At 40.3% G+C, this 17,524-nt stretch overlaps 1 protein-coding gene across 7 annotated transcripts in view; it reads left to right on the plus strand.

Annotated features, from left to right (window-relative positions):
* The first annotated feature begins 373 nt into the window (after nt 1–373).
* PRR16 (proline rich 16) overlaps nt 374–17,524 on the plus strand; it is a 158,323-nt gene continuing 141,172 nt past the window's right edge. For 6 of the 7 annotated variants that reach the window (XR_010443144.1, XR_010443140.1, XR_010443139.1 and 3 more), the window contains exon 1: nt 375–628. Coding sequence is in view for 1 of the 7 variants with exons in the window: in XM_064736574.1 (XP_064592644.1) it covers nt 467–628 (162 nt within the window). In the remaining 6 variants the exon portion in view is untranslated. Of the gene's footprint in view, nt 629–17,524 lie in introns of all 7 variants that reach the window. The other variant, XM_064736574.1, reaches the window with a different exon arrangement.

Genomic DNA, 17,524 nt, shown 5'->3' on the forward strand with positions numbered 1-17,524 from the left:
ACAGCACGGTGCTCTCGCCCCCACGGGCCTTCGGGCGCCGAGGAGAGCGGAGAGCATCTCTTCCGAGCAAGCCGCCGGGTCTCCGCGGCGCGCCAACAGCGCGGGCGGTGGGCGCTCCTCCCCTGGCCCCCGCTGCCGCCCGGAGCCGGGGCCGGGGCGGGCCGGGCCGGGGCGGGCCGGGCGCGGGCGGCGGCGCGGGCGGGGCGAGGCGCAGGCGCGGCGCACGGCGGGCTGCAGCCGGGCCCCCGCGCCGCTCCGGGAGCCGATGGCAGCTGCACAGCGCGGCCGCCCGGCGGAGCGCGGCGCGGCTCGGCGCCCCCGGCGCGGGATGCGCGGGCGGGCAGGCGGCGGTGGCGGCAGCGGCTGCGGCAGCTCCGGGAGCTGGAGGGACGGGGCCGGGCGGCCGGCGGCCGCCGCGCTCGCCTGACCTGCGTGCCCCGCTGGCCGCGCCGGGCTGCCCCGAAGGATGTCCGCCCAGTCCAAGGGGACCGCATCCTCCTCCTCCTCGCCGTCCGAGGGGCCGCCGGCAGCCTCCAAAACCAAGGTGAAGGAGCAGATCAAGATCATCGTGGAGGATTTGGAATTAGTCCTGGGAGACCTGAAAGATGTCGCCAAGGAACTTAAGGAGGTGAGAACGAAGGGCTGCGCGGCCGGATCCTCCGTCTGCCCCGTATGGGGCAAGCGCCCCACCGCCCGCAGGCTGGGGTCCGGCTTCCCCCGGAGCTCTGCTGCCGCCCCCAGGCTCCTTTTACAGCTTCTCCACCGCGGGCCGAGCAACTGGTGTCCAGGCCGGGCACGGGGCAGCTCCCGGCCGTGCCCCGGGGTGGGCGGCAGGGCATCGCTGCGCTGCCCGCCGTCCCGGAGCGGGCTGGAGCCCCGGGTGCCGTGCGCCCCGGGACCGCTCCCCGCCGCTGTGAGGCCGCCCTTCTCGGGGACTTCCCACCTCAGGGCACCCCTCAGAGTTTTTATTTTTGCCGAGGGGAGCCTCTCCAGAGAGGTCTCTGCTGGGCGAGGGTGCTCAGGGGAGCTGCGGGACCCGCAGCAATGCCCGGTTCCGGGCTGAGCCGCGCTGGCGTCCCGGGGCTAGGAGAGAAGTCAGGAACGAGCCCGCTGCCGCTCCAGCGAGTTTAAGTTTTGGGCTGCGCGGTGCAGCAGCAGCGTGCTGGCCCCGAGCAGCAGCGGCGGCAGCAGCCCCAGCCCCAGTCCCGGCTCCGGCCCCAGCCCCAGCCCCAGCCCCAGCCCCAGCCCCGCTCACACCTGCCCGGCCGTGAGCGCTGAGCCGCCCCGGAGCCCGCACCCGCCGCCCTTGGCGCGGTGAGGCTGCCTCAGCCGCTGCTGCCGCTTCACCGGGAGCTCAGCGCCCTGCTTATCGGCCCTATCTGGCAAGGTTGCCTTCGCGATCTCTTGCTGGTGGCGGGTGTCATCTCCTCTGCGTTAATCTGCAGGCAAAGTGCGATTGCCGCGGGCATGTTCATGAGAGGGGAAATGCAGTAGCTGAAGGAAAAGAATTTGGCTGTCCTTTTGGAGATTTCCTCTTTATCTTGATATTGCTACACAGCTGGTCGACAGATGGTTGGATTATACACCGAGATTCAAGTCTAGAATCTCTGTGTATTGCTTTATAATCCTATATTTGACATTTGTAATAGGCTTCGGTTTTTTGCCTTCATATATTTTTCTATTTTAACAGCATTGTCAACAAGTTTCTTTGAACCGTCTTTTGCCATCTGAGGCAGTCTGAAATTCACCCAGTGCTTTGTATAATGTTGAAAGATGTATAAACACACGGCTCACTAATCACAGCTGTTAGACTCTTTTTTCGCTCACAGTGAAGGTTCCTCCTTTTTTCTTTTTAATATACCTATAATTTATCTTTTTCTTAATGTTCTGCTGTCTATGCTTTGCAATTTTTGAGGTATTTTGAAATAGAAATAAACAATATTTATAGAGCACCTCTTTAAACGTTTCTAAGACTGATAGCGTAAACTGGCTTCTGTTGCTGCAGAAGCACATTTTCAGGACCTGGAAAGGATGTAATGTGCTCTGTCCCATGAATGTAAATCGTTCCCTGCACGTAGTCAGTCCTAGCTTTCTTCTAGTGAGCAAACAGGATCGCTGTAAGTGGAGATGGTATATCATCATTTACTGTGGCATGTTTTATCTAAGCAAACTTGTCTGCTCTGGTTGACTGAGTCTGTAAAAGAGAACCGGATTTACCTCTGCTTGGTAGGGAAACCTGTAGAGAAATGGAGCTGTAACTCTGTTAAGTACTGTGTTACCTGTTGAAGGGTGCAAGGATTGCCAGTGGCATCTGTTTTGAGAAAATGAAGGTGTTTTAATAGAAAGGATAGTTAAATCTTGTTTCTGACTACACATGAGGTTTTTAGTAATGCTTTTCACCAAATATGCCTTGCAAAGATGGTAGCTCTGATACTCCAACCACTCTGAGTAGCATACATGTACATCTGCTTCATTTGTGTAACATTTGTTTTGGAAAGTCTGCAAAAGTTTGGCATCTGAGTACCTTTAGTTTGTCTGCCTTTATAGAATGGGCTAAATCTGCACAAAAACCCTTGACATAACTGCATTGTATACTTTTTATGTAAAAGTGAGGTAATTGGTGATATTATAGGCTGATAACCAGTCTCTTTCTCAGGTGGTTTGTAGGTGTTAGGAAGGAATGATAATCTCTTGGTTAAAGCTAACAGGAAGCTAGTCTGTAGTCAGTTTTGGTGTATTACGCATAGAAATATGACTGTGCTTCATTTAGGTTCCCTACTGTAGGGCCAGTCAAAATCATGAAATAGAGGATGGAAAGTTCACACTTTCCACTTTCACTGCAAATTCTGTATTTCTGGAAATGTTGTTGCTGCCTTTTTTTTTTTTTTTTTTCCCTCAGGGTGTTTGCTGCAGCCCAGCTGTTGAGCTGCAACCTTTTCTGTTACTTTCTTTTTAGATGAGTAATATTGTATACTAGAAACAGCAATTCATTTTTTTTATTACTATTTAAAAAGTTTTCCATTCTGCTACAGTGAGAGGGCATGAAAGTTTTTTAGCCCCTTTTTGTGTAGTTCCAGTAATATTTATTCAGTTGTGGTGTAGAAAATACAATGGTACTGTAACTTTTTTTGTTTACATAATTTACATAATTTTTAAAACACATTCTTTTCTTTTCATGCCTACGTATTTGTTACCCTTAAATATAAATTATGATTATTCTTGATGGAGCACTTAAGTTATTATGATAGACTTCATGACTACCTTTCAGTCTTCTTTTTTAAGATTCATGGTCAAAGTACTGTCAAAATGAAACACCATTTTGTTGCTTCCAAATGAACTGCTCTGTAGCAGTAAGTAGCATAGCTATACAGCATTTATGTTTTACTACATTTAGCTTGTTATGCTTCACTTACATTAATAAATTTGCATCTGCCCTTTGTTCTGAACCTTTTTCTGATTGGTTCTTTAACATTTTTTCATGTTTTTAGAAAAAGGAGATTGAGAAGTGAGTAGAGGATGGCACGTTAAACGCAAGTGGGCAAACCATTAAGTTTATAAATATTCTCCAGAAGCATGTGACTAATCATGCAGATTAAAACAAATATATTTTAAGAATTACTGTGTCTCAGAAATGAGACATCCCTTTCTTCCCTCCCTCTCTCCCCCTTATTTATTGTTCCAGTCTGATTAGGCTAAGGTAACCACAGAAGATTTAGGATGGAGCAGGGGCGTGACTGGGAGGCATGGAAGGATGGAGCAGTGCTGAATCCAGAGTCTGAGCTCGTGTATGGCTAGCCTTCTCTAGAGTGCTGTTAATTTAGGAGAGGCTTGGATGAACCCTTTTGTCTCCTTGTGTGGGTGTGTAGCAACAACGGGATGTGGTTTTGCATTGAAAAATGGATTTGAAATGGTTGAAGTTGCTGTTATTTAATGAATATTCCAAAGAAAAATCAAAAGGGTGCTGGAGGATTGAGTAACACTTTCTATTCCTTTAGTCCAGACTATTTCAAAACTAAGTTGGTGGAGCTTTGATTGTCCTCCAGAGGATTGAATGAAAGACCTTTTTCACTGGAGTTTGTATAGAAAAATGGTTATTATTAAGTCTTTTTAGGAACTGATACTTATCTCTCTGGTACCTAAGAACCTAAGTAATGTACTGTTGGAAAACAAAAGATGTGTGCTAATTGAACTATTGTAGAATGCATTATGTAGCCCTCTGATTACTTCAGAAGGGATTGTAGGGGATGTACATGTACACCTGTGGACAGCAGGCCACAGAGATTTATATAACCTCATAATGATAATATATTTTTTAAACCTTCCTTGCATTCACATTTTATGGTAATGTTACACATTTCTGTGGTCTTGTGCTTGTTTTCATGAAGGAAATACTTAACTAAATAATTTGATAAATACTTTTTGTAATAATAAAAATTCATCTTGCAGAACAAATTCCTGGAAGTTATGTGTGAGGCATTTGCATAGCTTTTAATTGGCTAAATATGCTCCAACCTTTTATCGAAAGGAAGCAGCTGTGTAGCTATTGCCAGTGTTTAGAATACTCCAAAATGGAGGTGCAGGAGAAACAGAAGCCCTCACAGGCATTGCAAGTACATCAGTGAATTTCCAGTCATTTGAATCTACTTCCTCTGCTTTGAATCCTGTGAAAATGTCTTGCTGACAGAATGAGTACATTATCTTCTGTCATATAAATGATGTGTTTATTTTCTGTAAAGATATGATCTATATAATTTCAGCATTACTTAATAAATAAATATTTTCTAAGTGATGATGAGACTAGCAGATATCAACCCCCTCCCCCAAAACACCACGACAAAGTTTGTTACAGGACAAATGTTGGAGATTTTTTCAGGGATGGCCTAGAAGGCAGCTGTGAGGAGCAGGTTCTCACAGCCTGTTTCTGTGAACAACAGAGGTTCTCAGGTTATTTTTAATTACAGGTAAAAGTGACAAACATGAAGGCCTTGAGAGCCTTGCACATCAGAGTTCTCAGGCAGCTTTCTCATAACAAGTGGATGTTCTATTTTTGGCTGTTTTGGGAAAGCAAGAATAATTTTGAGAACCCAAATCTTGGTATTGGAAACATAAGGAGGGGTTGGTATGTTATGTCTGACCTATTGTGAGCTCAGATTTTGCAATATGCATGAAGTGAATTAACACTGTTATAAAAGGTGCCTGATTGATGAATAAAGTGGAGTCGATGGCTGACCAATGCAAGGTGGGTCGTCTCCCTTCTAACTTCAATAGACAAACGACCTGATTCCATAAGCAGGCCACTCATCACTCTCTTTAAGTGAAGGGTGATCATGTGTTCTGTGGTTTTAATTTCTGGATCAGGACTGCAGAAGTGTATTACAATTTCAGCTGCCAGTTTTTTTCCATTCTATTTCTGGTTTTGTGTTCTGGTAACTGTCCAGATGGCAGAAGGTACTTCAAGTTCTTGCCTGTTAAACCAGAACTAGGAGGTGTCAGGTCCACCAGCAGGACTGGAGCAGCAATACTCAATCACGCATGAGCATCTCTGATGTGTGGACAGTGAAGGCACTAATATAAAAGTGTTTTGGGTTCACATTGCTGCATGAAGATGAGGTGGGGACTTATTACAGCATAGGTACAGGAAATACCATATAGAAAACTAAGGATAGGTAGAAAAATAGCAAGCATTTTAATCCATTCCTTTTCTCCTGGTTCTTGCCTCTTTGGATTCTGTCCAGGTGTTAAGGACCTGCCACTCTTTTTTGCTAGGTAGAGGCAGTTGGAGCTTTTTGTGCATAGGCATTCCTACCATTAGAAATCCAATTAAATGCAGATACCCTGCTTATACCTGGATGAGGGATGCAGGCCCTCACTCCAGTGTTCCTTCTGGAGTCTTTCGTGCATGCACTGGCTGTGTATGCAGATCCTGGTCAGTAAGTGTGTGAGGGACTGAAGCTTTTTTGTAAATTTTTTTGCTGTGGCTGGGATTGGGGTCTCGTTCATGTACCAGGACCAAGGTGTTGCATGAATAAAGGCAGTTGCCATTCCAAAATTTGCTAATCTCTCCAAGATTAACAGATTAATTTTTTCTTCTTTATTACTGCACTTGTTTCTTTTGTGTGTGATACAATCATGTACAGTACCTGGATATTTGACTGCAGAGTATGATTCATTGTGTAAGGGAAGCACTGCACAGCAACTTTATTGTGATCTGCCCAGGGGTCCAGAGAGGGCCATAAATAGTCATTGCAGATAACTGTGTTGTATTTTTTCTTCCCATTTATTTCTTGTGGTCTGTGAAGCATTTATACAGCTGTAGACAATAAAACCTGCAATGAACTAAGATAAAACTCTTATGCTAGTAGTGTCAGTTAAACTAATGGAGCTAAATGGTAACTGTGAACCATGAAAAACCCCATGTGTTGGGGTGGTCAGAAACATTTATATGCTGATGCATGGCAGAGCAAGGTTGCTCCACATCTTGATTTGTAACCATGTCTGCCAAGAGTCAGTAATTGTATTGTGTAACCCCATGAAAAGAATACCTATACAGAATTGCTTATTGATATCAAGATACTTGACAGAGGGAAGCGCACTGCTCATTTGTGCCACCTATTTTATGCTTAAACTCATGTTAGCTACTTCATTACTTACATGTAATACTGAACTCTTGATAGCAATGTGTATTGTGCAGTCAGGAGGTAAATAGAGCATATATAAATTCAGTTTTCAAATAAAAACAGTACCACAGTGGAAATATGTATGTTTTTATAAATTTTGAATTTCACACAGTCTGTGCACTGCTTACCATGATACAGGAAACAGAAATAGTGAGGCACAAACTTCAGTCTGTTGCAGTCGGATTTTTTCCATTGACTTTGGAAGAAAGAAAACTAAATTTAAGTGATGAAAATTAATTTTGGGTTGCATAATTTGTATTTAAACTTCATAATTTAGAGAATTTAGTTGCTACTACACATGTGTACGAGTGCATTATGCAACATCAATGACTTGGTTGAACGGGATCATTGAGCATTTGAAGATTTTTTATGTTTTCTTCTGGGAATGGTACAATGTTTCTGTTCACATTACTCACCTTGGACAAAGTTCTGGAATACCCCTCCTACTTCCAGTAAAAAAATTCCAGCCAAATTACTGCATATGTTGTACACATGTGTTGTGTACAACTAATTAGTACTGCTCTTGGGAGAACTGGGGGAGAGGTGCAGATGTTGTCCCTGGGTTTAGAGTGGTTTCCCACAGTGCCTGTTTCACAATACCTTTGTGAATGAGCATCACTATTCTCTTCCAATTTTCCTTCCTTTTAGAGTTGCAAAATATCGATGGCTCATAGTCTTCTCTTAATGTTACAATTGTTCTTTGAAAGGCTGGTGAAAAAAACAAAATGTTCAGTAACCTCACAGGGTTATGTGTATCTTGTGCAGCTTTATCCCTTTTTCCTACTTCAGCAGAGGTTGCTGCTGTGAGGCAGAGTAAAGGGGTGTAATTTGCAAATGTATTGCTTTCTTTCCCACGTAGCCTGTGCCTGACAGCCGTGCAGATTACCGCTAGCCTAGTTACCTATATGTAGACAGGGCTTTATTTTTCTTTAGTAGTAGTGGGGCTACTTGCTTGTTTGTAGTGCAAGTAGTTTGCTTGCTTGTTGTTTGTTTTTAATAGAAGCAGCAAATTGCTTCAAGTTAATGTACACTGTTTTCTTGATGGGTAAAATGCTACCTCTTATTTAGGTATGAGTGTGTGATAAAGGACTACAGCCTATACATACCTCCTAATTACAGCTCCTGTCCATCTCTACACAAAATTGACTGGTCATTCTTGGTGCTGTGACCTGCAGTGCTTCAAAATGCCATTTATTACTGTACCCAGGGGAAGAGGAAAAGCAGACCCTGTCGAAGGGCTGAGAAAATCCTCCAGCAGATCTCAGGCTTTGTTCAGAATTGTTGCAGTACAGCTGATGTTAGGCAGTGAGGAGCAATTGCCTCTGAAGGGCAGCAGTACCATTGGTTGTTCCTTCTGCAAAAACTGTGGTGTGTTCATGCTTCTTTAAAGGTTAACAAACCCATCCGTTGTTTCATGCAGCATATGCCACATTGCATTATGAAGACTGAGAGCACTGATGTTGAATCATTTCCAGATTTCATTGAAGATTATTTCTCAGTAATGTGAAAAATCCTGTAATTTTAAAATGCTTTTAATTTTTTCCCCTTACTTTTTTTGATAAATCCACAGTCATTATTCCAGTGTTGGACCCATGGTGCTATTATGTTCTTTTGTTTGTTATGGTCTGTGACTTCAGTTCTTTGAGTGAAAAGCTTCCAGGTAGAATCAGAGTAAGATATCCTTACTTCCAGTGCAATCATTTGCCTTGTCGGTAGGAGAAGAAGATAAAACTCAATACCTAGGAAAATAGTGTGAGAAGTTAATTATGTATTTATTAAGTTTATTAGGTGAGCGGAGCTGCAGCAGGTTCTTAGACTTCAATGTGATATGAAAAGCTTGATTTAAGCTTTTCATTCAGCTGCAAAACATAAGCGTACCAAAATTTTGGTATCTACTGACATTTCCTACTTTACTAGAAATGTCACTGTATTAAAGCAGGCAGCTTATGTCGCCTAAAAGAAGTAGAATCTATAAACTTAACAAAGTGAAAGTATTAAGAAATTGTTTGGACTCGCTTCTCCATTATAATTTCTTGGTTCATAGCCATGTAACAGTGTTCTTTCTGTATAAAATTATATGTAAAAATTTGAAGCATCAAGGTCAGTATGTTTTTTCTTTACTGCAATGTAATAAAAAAAAAGTAATTCTTTTTTTGTATGCTTTTTCATTGAGATTTTCAGCTAAATAAATGACTAAAAGTTCAGTAGTTAGTGGACAAAGAGTTGAACAGATATTTTATTTCTTAATACAGAACTACAGACTGGCTGAGATTCAAAAGGGCATCTATAAATTGACCAGATTATCCATGCAAGAGCCAACTAGAGCAGGCTGTTTAGGATATTGTTCTTGAATAGCTTCAAGGATGGTGACTCCACAACCATTTTGGACTGCCTATTTCAGTGTTGAATCACGCTTTTTTTGGTCTTGTGTTTAGGTTGAATTTCCTGTATTTCTAATTGTTCCCCTTGTTGTCTTCTTTACTCCTAATCAAGTATGTAATATATGCTCCAACCCCTTCCAACCTCTTTTCTGGACTAGCTCCAGTGTGTTCAGATCTGTCTTGTCCTTGGGAGCCTGGACCTGCACACAACATTTCTGATTTAGATTCAAAAAATCAGGTATATATATTTAGTAAAAATGCTAGGCCACAAACATTTGCTTCCGTCAATAAACATCTCTTTAGCTGAAATTTTAAAATTAGCAGAAGAATATATTGTGTAATTTTTCATCAGAGTTGCAGTAATAAATGGTTGTGTACTTCTCACTGCTTGTGATCCGAAGACAGATTTTATTAAATTCAGACAGAACAATGAACAGCAGATTTGCAGCATAGCTCCCTGTATGAATATAACAGGTGCATACATCCAGGGCTCGGAGCTGGTGTTTGAGGGTGCAGCCACTGGAGAATCCATGTCATGTTTGGCAGTGACGATTGGAAGGAAGGGCTGCAGCCCCTTCTGCTTTTATAGAATGCTACTGCTCTCATAACATCTCTGCACTAAACTGATACATGCTTTTCCTCACCTTCTAATGAAATTGTCTGCTTAATTTTCACTTTCATTTTCACTCTACTAATCTCTTAGTAATCCTTCCATTCCTCTGAGGCTCTTTGTTTTATTTTCCTAGCCCTTTTCCTCTTTCTCCCTCCTAACAGGTACAGGTGTTAGTGTGACTTTATTTACCTCACTGCTAGGAGCTGTCAGACGTCATCTGTGTTCCTGAGCTTTAGAGTGCTTGTCTCTCCACTCTTGAAACTTGACGCATGAAAGTCAATATCAGAATTTCAAGATTGTCCTAAAATTTTCAGGTGACTCTGACATTTATCTTAAAATCTAAATTGTTCTGCTCTCGCATCTTCTGTGTGCTACTAGGAGATTCTTATGTGTTGGCTCATTGTTAGTAATTGTTTTTAGTTCAGTTTCTAATCTAATGTAGATAGAAAGTGAAAGCTGTTTTTTGGATTCAAGTTAACTGGTTGTTATTACAGCAGCAAAAGCCAACCATGGTAGATTATTTTAACATTGTTTTCTAAAGTTTGCTTGATCTTTTCTCAAAATACTGCATAACTGTTCTCTTAAATAAATTGTTTTCAGTTACCAGTTAAACTGTACTTTATTCTTTGCATGTTTTTGCTGACAGTTGCAGAGATGCTTTGAATGAGGTAAGTTCATCGTAGCAGGTGGTCTGTGCTAGTGCTAAGAAGTTTTATCTGTGATATCTAGGGTGGTCCAGTCTAGAATTATTTGGCTTTCAATGCTTATAGGTAATTTTATGGCACGTTTTAAGGTTCAGTAAAACTATGGCATTTGATTAAAGAAATAACCTGTGTATGAACACACTGTTCAGATAACTTATTAAGACTGGAAAACTATACAACTGTGTCTACCTCTGCTGAAGTAATAACTTTCTGTTCCTTGAAATCAAAATACAGGTGGTGTGATGAACCTGAAAGACTTAGAGAACACTGTCTGTGATCCTCCTGCTCAAGCAAAAGAGGGAGGAGATTATGATTGTTATTATTTCTTGTTCTCTGTTGACAATTGATTTGCATGTGCTTGTTTTTCAGTTGGTGATTATTTGATTCTGTCTACTAAAGAAAAAAATAGCAAAAAAAGAATGCTTGTATTTTAAGGACTTAAATAGTATCCGAACACTTATTTATTTTGTTTAGATGCCTTTAATCTCATCAAGCAGAATGTTTTCTAATGTGATACAGCTTTGATTTTGATAGAGCTGTGCCATCTTGTATTAGCTTGGCTGTTGTCCCTAAGCAGTTCCAGTCATTCCAGACACTTGATCTATATGTTTGTGTGCAAAGTTGGTGTTTTGGATTCACATACCTGATTTTAGGAGAAATCAGAACCCCAGTATTCATATAGACAGTAATGTGTTATAATTGCAATGATAAAGTTGCCATTCTTTTATTTAAGCCTGAAATTCATGTCACACAAAAGAATTGTAGTCTAAGATTGATTAAAGCTATACATACATGGAAATTTTCCATTCAATATCAGGTAACTTATAGAAATGCTGTTTAAAAAAATCTAAAAATATCTCCTACATTTTAAAAGTTCTTAAAGGTAGTTTTGAAACTTTCTGTTCAATAATGGATCTTTTCTGAGTGTTTATGGCAAGATTGCAAGTACGAGAGGTATGAGCCTCATAGAAGAAAACAGACTGTATTTCAATGAATGACAGCTGTGTACTATTTCTAGGAGATGAGCACTTGGCAGGCATCATGAATATCTACTTCAAGTTTCTAACGAATCAGAAAAAATTATATCAGCTCTATCAAAGTCAGAGTTTATTCAGTGTACATCATCTTAGGAACAGAAGCTACTTTATGATAATTTCAACAGAATTTTTAACTTACCTAGTTATTTTTCCCATAATCTGGAAGTCTTCTAAAAGTTTTTTTCTGACTTAATATAAAAACTGTTTCTGAATTTGTATGTTCAGCAGAAATTAGTCCATCAGGGGCATAAAACAGGGTACTAAGGTAAAAATTTAATGAATAAACCTCTGGATTTATTCTTTCTTTGGGAAAATGTAAGAAAGGTTGATGTGATGCTTTGTATTATGGAGTCAAATGTAGTTAATAATGATCTGTTATGAAGAAAGGAAAATCTCGTAGGTCTTGTGAATAATTTGCTAAATCCGTAATGGGCTTTTGTTTAGGTTTCACAGCTTCTGACAGTGACATCTCATGTTTTAGGAGTGATGCCCTGGTGTTGTGTGACAGCTTTTTAAATGGCTTTTGGTTTTCTTATCACAATCTTTTGGAAGAGTGGCAAGGCCCAGAGGGAATTTGGAACATTGTTGATTCTTAATTTTCTAAAAATCAAGTTTTCATTTAATAGCAACTTGTTTTGTTCAGGCAGAGTACTTCTGCCATGTTAATCTGTTATTTCTCAGTTTAATTTACTAATCAAGAATGAGGCATCATTTTTGTCATTCTGAATTACGGATATGATATGTCTTCCTTAAATGCATGATTTCTTCTACATAGTGAAACAAAGGTATCCGTTATGTAAATGCTGATACATTGCAATTAAATTATGATCAAGTGGATTTTATAATATTAAATGTCTGTTTTTGAACAGATTAAATTTTTTCCTTGCTTTTGGTGCAGTAATCATAGACATGCAACATTTCTATAGAATTCTTCCTTGAAGAATGTAGTATTAATCTGGTAACTGTGTGGCTAGGAGACGCAACATCAGCGTTTTGCTTTCTCCTGCTTAGTGCACTAGCAGGTGTATATGTCTTTAAGGTTTTCTTCCAATGGAGGAGATATATGAGACTTCACATGCTTCTTACTGCAGATTGCCATTTAATGCAGACAGGAAGTTTAGTACTAAGTTTAGTACTTTTGTGAAACTGTTTAATCTAGGCCAGTAATTCCATTGGATAAACAAATACCGAGATTGTTGCAGTTTCTTTTTGCTAATGTTGTCACTCAGCTCTGGTAGCTCTTGAATATTTCTTAATTTAGTTGTTCGTATATGTTGATACCTTAGTAAAGAATTTTTATTTTTTGTTTTAATTTCTCTGGTAGATTCCATATTTGATGAAAAAGAAAAAGCTCAGTTTTGCTTGAGTTGTTCTTCAGAGGAATCTGTGCAGTACTATAGGTGCGATCTAATCAGAACTTTGCTGGAACTCTGTTTTGCTAGATTCTGACATTTCATTTCTATTTGGTGAGAAATTGCCCTCTGGCAGCCATTCCATGATGAACCCTCTGCAAAGAGCTCTATGAATTCCTTGACTTCCAGTCTGTAGCACAAAGATATTTAGTTTCTCCTCATGGTTATGATCATGCACAAAGGGAATTTTATCCCACTTTTAAGTATCTGAGAGACTTACTTCATGCCTTGTGTATTGTCTGTTAGCTCTCCTGCATCAGCAAATCTATTGAGAGCATTTGCAACTTTTGTGATACGGTAATTAATAAAAATAGTGTATGACATCAGCCAAAGTCTGGTTAAGGAGTTCCATTACTGTTTCTTCATGACCCAACTCCACTGCTTGTTCCATATCTAGAAAACATATTAACTATAAAATGATCAGCAGTCCATCTGGGCTTCTCTTTTCAGACAGTATGTACTTAAATTGTAGAATATTTTGCTGCTATACAATATAAAGAAATATGAGTTTTTATCCATTGAAGATGAGAGCAGACAAAATTAAGGAGAGGGTGTTCTCTGAAGCCATAGAAAAGCATCTCTGTTCTTCAGCATCTCCTTCTACCTAGACTTGGTAAAGCCTTTGATACTGTCACCCACAGCATTTTCCTGGAGAAACTGGCTCCAGGAGTGTAGTGGGTGTACTAATTGAGGGGTAAAACACTGGCTGGATGGCTGGGCCCAGGGAGTGGTGGTGAATGGAATTACTGGTGGCCCATCACCAGTGGAGTTCCCTGGGGCTCAGTCACAGGGCCGGTCCTGCTTAATGGCTTCTGTCAACATCTGTATTTTTTAAATGCAAGGCCTCTTTATGTTTAAGGCTTTAAAATTGTTTGTTTATTTCCATCTAAATGTGTTAATCTACTGTTATTGTGTGCCAGGGTTTCTATGATTACCTTTTTTTTACGGAGTCTGAGATGGTCTGTGTGGGTGTAATCTTTAATTGAAGAAGGATTTGAGAAGGATTTGTCTGCTTTCGCCTCAGGAATACTCGTATATTACCATCAGCAGTGCTAATGTTGCAGGTGTAAATGGACATATTTGGAGTTGGGAAATGCCAGTACCAGTGTATGAGTACTTTACTGGACAATGAAGTAGATTCTGTGGGCTAGATTCAAAGACTTCTAATTACCAAGCCTTTTTGTGAAAGAATGATTACAGTCCTGTAGTGTTGTTAAATTACTGTTCCAGCAATATATATTAGAGAAGTTGAGCTTGCAAGGAGATGAGTTGAAAAGGCAAGAAAAAAGTGAAGGACACATGCGGGTTTACAGAATCTGAGCAGTGTCTGTAGGGTCTGGCAATGAAATCTGAAATGTCAGGACTACAACCTCAGAAGGATTTTCACTGAAGTTTATCCTTGCTATTTATTATCCTTGCTATTCTCATTTTTTTTTTCCTACTTCCTGTAAAAACTTGCTGTCCATAACCATGAATTGCCAGTCTTATTTTCATGAAGGTATATGCCCACTTTTTTCCACATTGGTAGTCGTCTACTATTATTTATAGGCCTATGTTTCTATTTCTTTTGGGATTCTTTTGTCAATATTTTGTTTTTTTGGATATTCAAATGTCAGATTCTCTTGCATATTGCATCATTAGGAAAGCATATATTGTGGTTCTGAATTTTCTCTGTTTTTTCATACCATGATTATTTTCCAAAGGCATATTTCAAAATGCCTTTTTCTATTTTCCCTCTCCTTTCTCCCTCCATCTTAGAGTAAGTGCTACTTACAAGACTTAAATTCTGCCCTTATTCTAAGATAAAGTAATGGTACTAAACATTAGGTGTGCTGTCCTGCCCTGTCCTGTTTTGTTTTGTGCCAACTCCTTAATGCTCTCATGGGGACAGTTAACTTTGACAAGGTTCCCTGTCTTCCTTGGAGGGTTAGGTTTCATTTGATGTGAAACCATGGTCACTGAGTAACACCCTGCTGGGACTAGAGTTTCCTATCCAATAGTTTTTCCCCCATTTCTGCTCTCTCTAGTCTTCTGGCCTTTATTTCAGGCTCTGGGAAATGTTATATCAGCATACCCCATTAAAAGTAAGAGTAGTAGTAGTTGAATACAGCAATTTAAGTGGTGTTCTTCTGTGAGGGAGTGACATTAAAAATTTGTCTCTGCGTGTTGGCATAAACCTACTCTATCTGTGAAGTAAAGTAGTGTCAGAAGGACCAATTTGCTATAAAACACTGTATGTTCATGTCAAAGGAGCATTGTCCAGAATGGCTGGATACATTTACAAATGCGCAAAATGCCATTCTGGAGTTTACTTGGTTTTGTAAATTTTTTTTTTGCTTTGAAGACAAACGTAATGTTGTAGAAAGTGTAACACATCACTAGCTGCCAGATGCTTCCCATTATAAAATACCACCTTCAGTTATTTTGTTAAGGTCAAATAGTTCAGACAGAATTTTTCAATGCTGAGTTCTGTATCATGCTGTTATTATTTTTTAAAAAGCCCCCTTTCTTTTAGACTAAGTAGCTGATCTACTTCAGAGCAATAAGCCTGGGAAAACGTCATGGTTTTGATCATGCTTGTCATCTTCATGCTTGAAAGCTTTCCCCCCACCCCCAGCCCCCTGCTGCTTCCTTTCTGTACTCTAGCAAAGAAGTCTAGCCTTTGCTAGAGTGTAGTTTTTTGATCACAGAAGCCTGTCTGACATGACCAGGGGATGTAAATGTTCCCTCTGAGCTGCTGTAACAAGGTTCTTTTTTGTCTCCTCCTCTCCTGAGTAAGCCTTGCTACTGTGGTAGACTGAGTTGTTGGAGAGATGCATACCTCCAGTGAAAGGAGAAGGCTGAGGATAAACTGAGCTTAAGATATTGTGGTGCACCTAACTTGCAAGTACAGTTTGCCTTCATAAAGGAAGATTGTCATAGAGGGGTGGAAAATGGCTGTAAATGAGATACCAATATGAGAATGAAGTTGTGACCAGAGGTGTGTATGTTAGATAGCTCTGGGAAGAAGAGAAGTCTCACTGGAAGCTTGAGAGTTTTGAGTGGAATTCATGTACTAAAGTCCCTTTTCTTCAGAGTGCTGAATTAAAAGATTCCCAGTGTCCTAGATTTTCTTGGGCCTTGACCTCTAAGTGAGTGAAACCCTCTAGTAGAAGGTGCCTTAGTCTTTCACTCATATCATGAGTGTCAGTTCTCATTTCATTGTGTACCAGTGGTCTTATGGCAATCTGCATGACACAACCATGAGTGCAGTATCAAATGATGGAGTTGGTCTTTTCCTCTATTTTGGTTTGCATTTTAAACTGGGAGATGCAACATAAACTTAGGTTACATATTCTAAAATGGTTTTTTAATTAGTTTTGATGAAGTTTTCAGTTGCATTTCCATAGCTGTTTTATGTAAGCGTGCCTTACTCAGTGTATTACGCGATGGTTTGTGTAATTAGCTGAGTGATACTATGCCACTATAATTATTTGATGTAATAGCCCTGCCTTATACATAGCATGACATTCAGGGCTTTTCTGAACGAAAAATTAATTCTCTGTTGGCGTTTTCTGTGGAAAATGTCACTGTGGTGCTGGAAACTCTCATAAATGTTTAATGCGTTTGTTTTCATAATACATTTATGAGGTGAGGGGGTTTTATCTCCAGTTCACAGATATAAGACTGGAGGGTGGCAAATATAAATCAGTAAACACCTTATTTTTCTGTGTATTAAGGACTATATGGATCTCCTTACTTCAGCTGAAGTGGGTTTATCATTGACAGATCAGAAAATAAGAAACACACATCTGCAAGATAGGTGCAATTTTGATGTCAGTTATATCCTATGGTACCACCAAGCTGTGTGACAGAGGCAGGGGTAGGATCAGTATATTTTTGAAACTTATTGAATTGTCTACTGGATCTTCCCCCTGCCACCTTTTAGGTATTTTTTAAAGTCTCTTTTGCTTTTGTATCTTCCAAAACAATAATTCAGAGCTCTCTTACAAAAAGATATTGCTTTAGTCTCAGGCCAGCTTGGCTTTTGGTGTTCAGTCACATTGGTCTTAGTTGAAAGTCCTAAGTCTGGACCACAGCTACATGAGTCAGGAGCTCCAGTTAAACTTCTAAGGGTGATTTTGTTTATTTGAATTTATGTCCCAATATTTAAGGTTTAGACTCCAGTAGAAGGGACACTGATGTCATGTAAAATTTTACTAATTAAGTGGTCCAGGAAAACTGAAACATGCATAATGGAAGCCAACATCTAAAACCAAATCCCTGACTGAAACAACACTGCTGTAAAATGGCAATTTCCAAGATGGTTTATGCAAAGCAAATCCGCAGCTAGCTGAAATTAGCTAACAGAATTGTGAAGAAGTGTAATAGTTTGTCTATCTGTTAGCTGTTTTCAGCTGAAGTGCTGTTGAAATCAGTACACATTAGAGGATACCACCAAAAAGCTGACCGTATTTTTGGGAGGATATTTTGCCTTTATATTTAAGCAGTCTGGTGTAATGGAAGGTGCCCTGCCTATGACAGGGAGGGGTGGGCTTAGATGACCTTTAAAGTCCCTTCCAACCCAAACTGTTCTGAGATTCTGTAATTGTCTTTTCACTATTCTGTGTTCTCAGAACCTTTTCCAGAGAAGGATCTTGTAGTGCTCATGTAATGTTCACTGGTCTCAAAGGCATCAGGTAGCTATTTTAAAAGTGTTT

The sequence above is a fragment of the Zonotrichia leucophrys genome, chromosome Z (genome assembly GCF_028769735.1).
Source record: "Zonotrichia leucophrys gambelii isolate GWCS_2022_RI chromosome Z, RI_Zleu_2.0, whole genome shotgun sequence".
Taxonomy (NCBI): Eukaryota; Metazoa; Chordata; class Aves; order Passeriformes; family Passerellidae; genus Zonotrichia; species Zonotrichia leucophrys.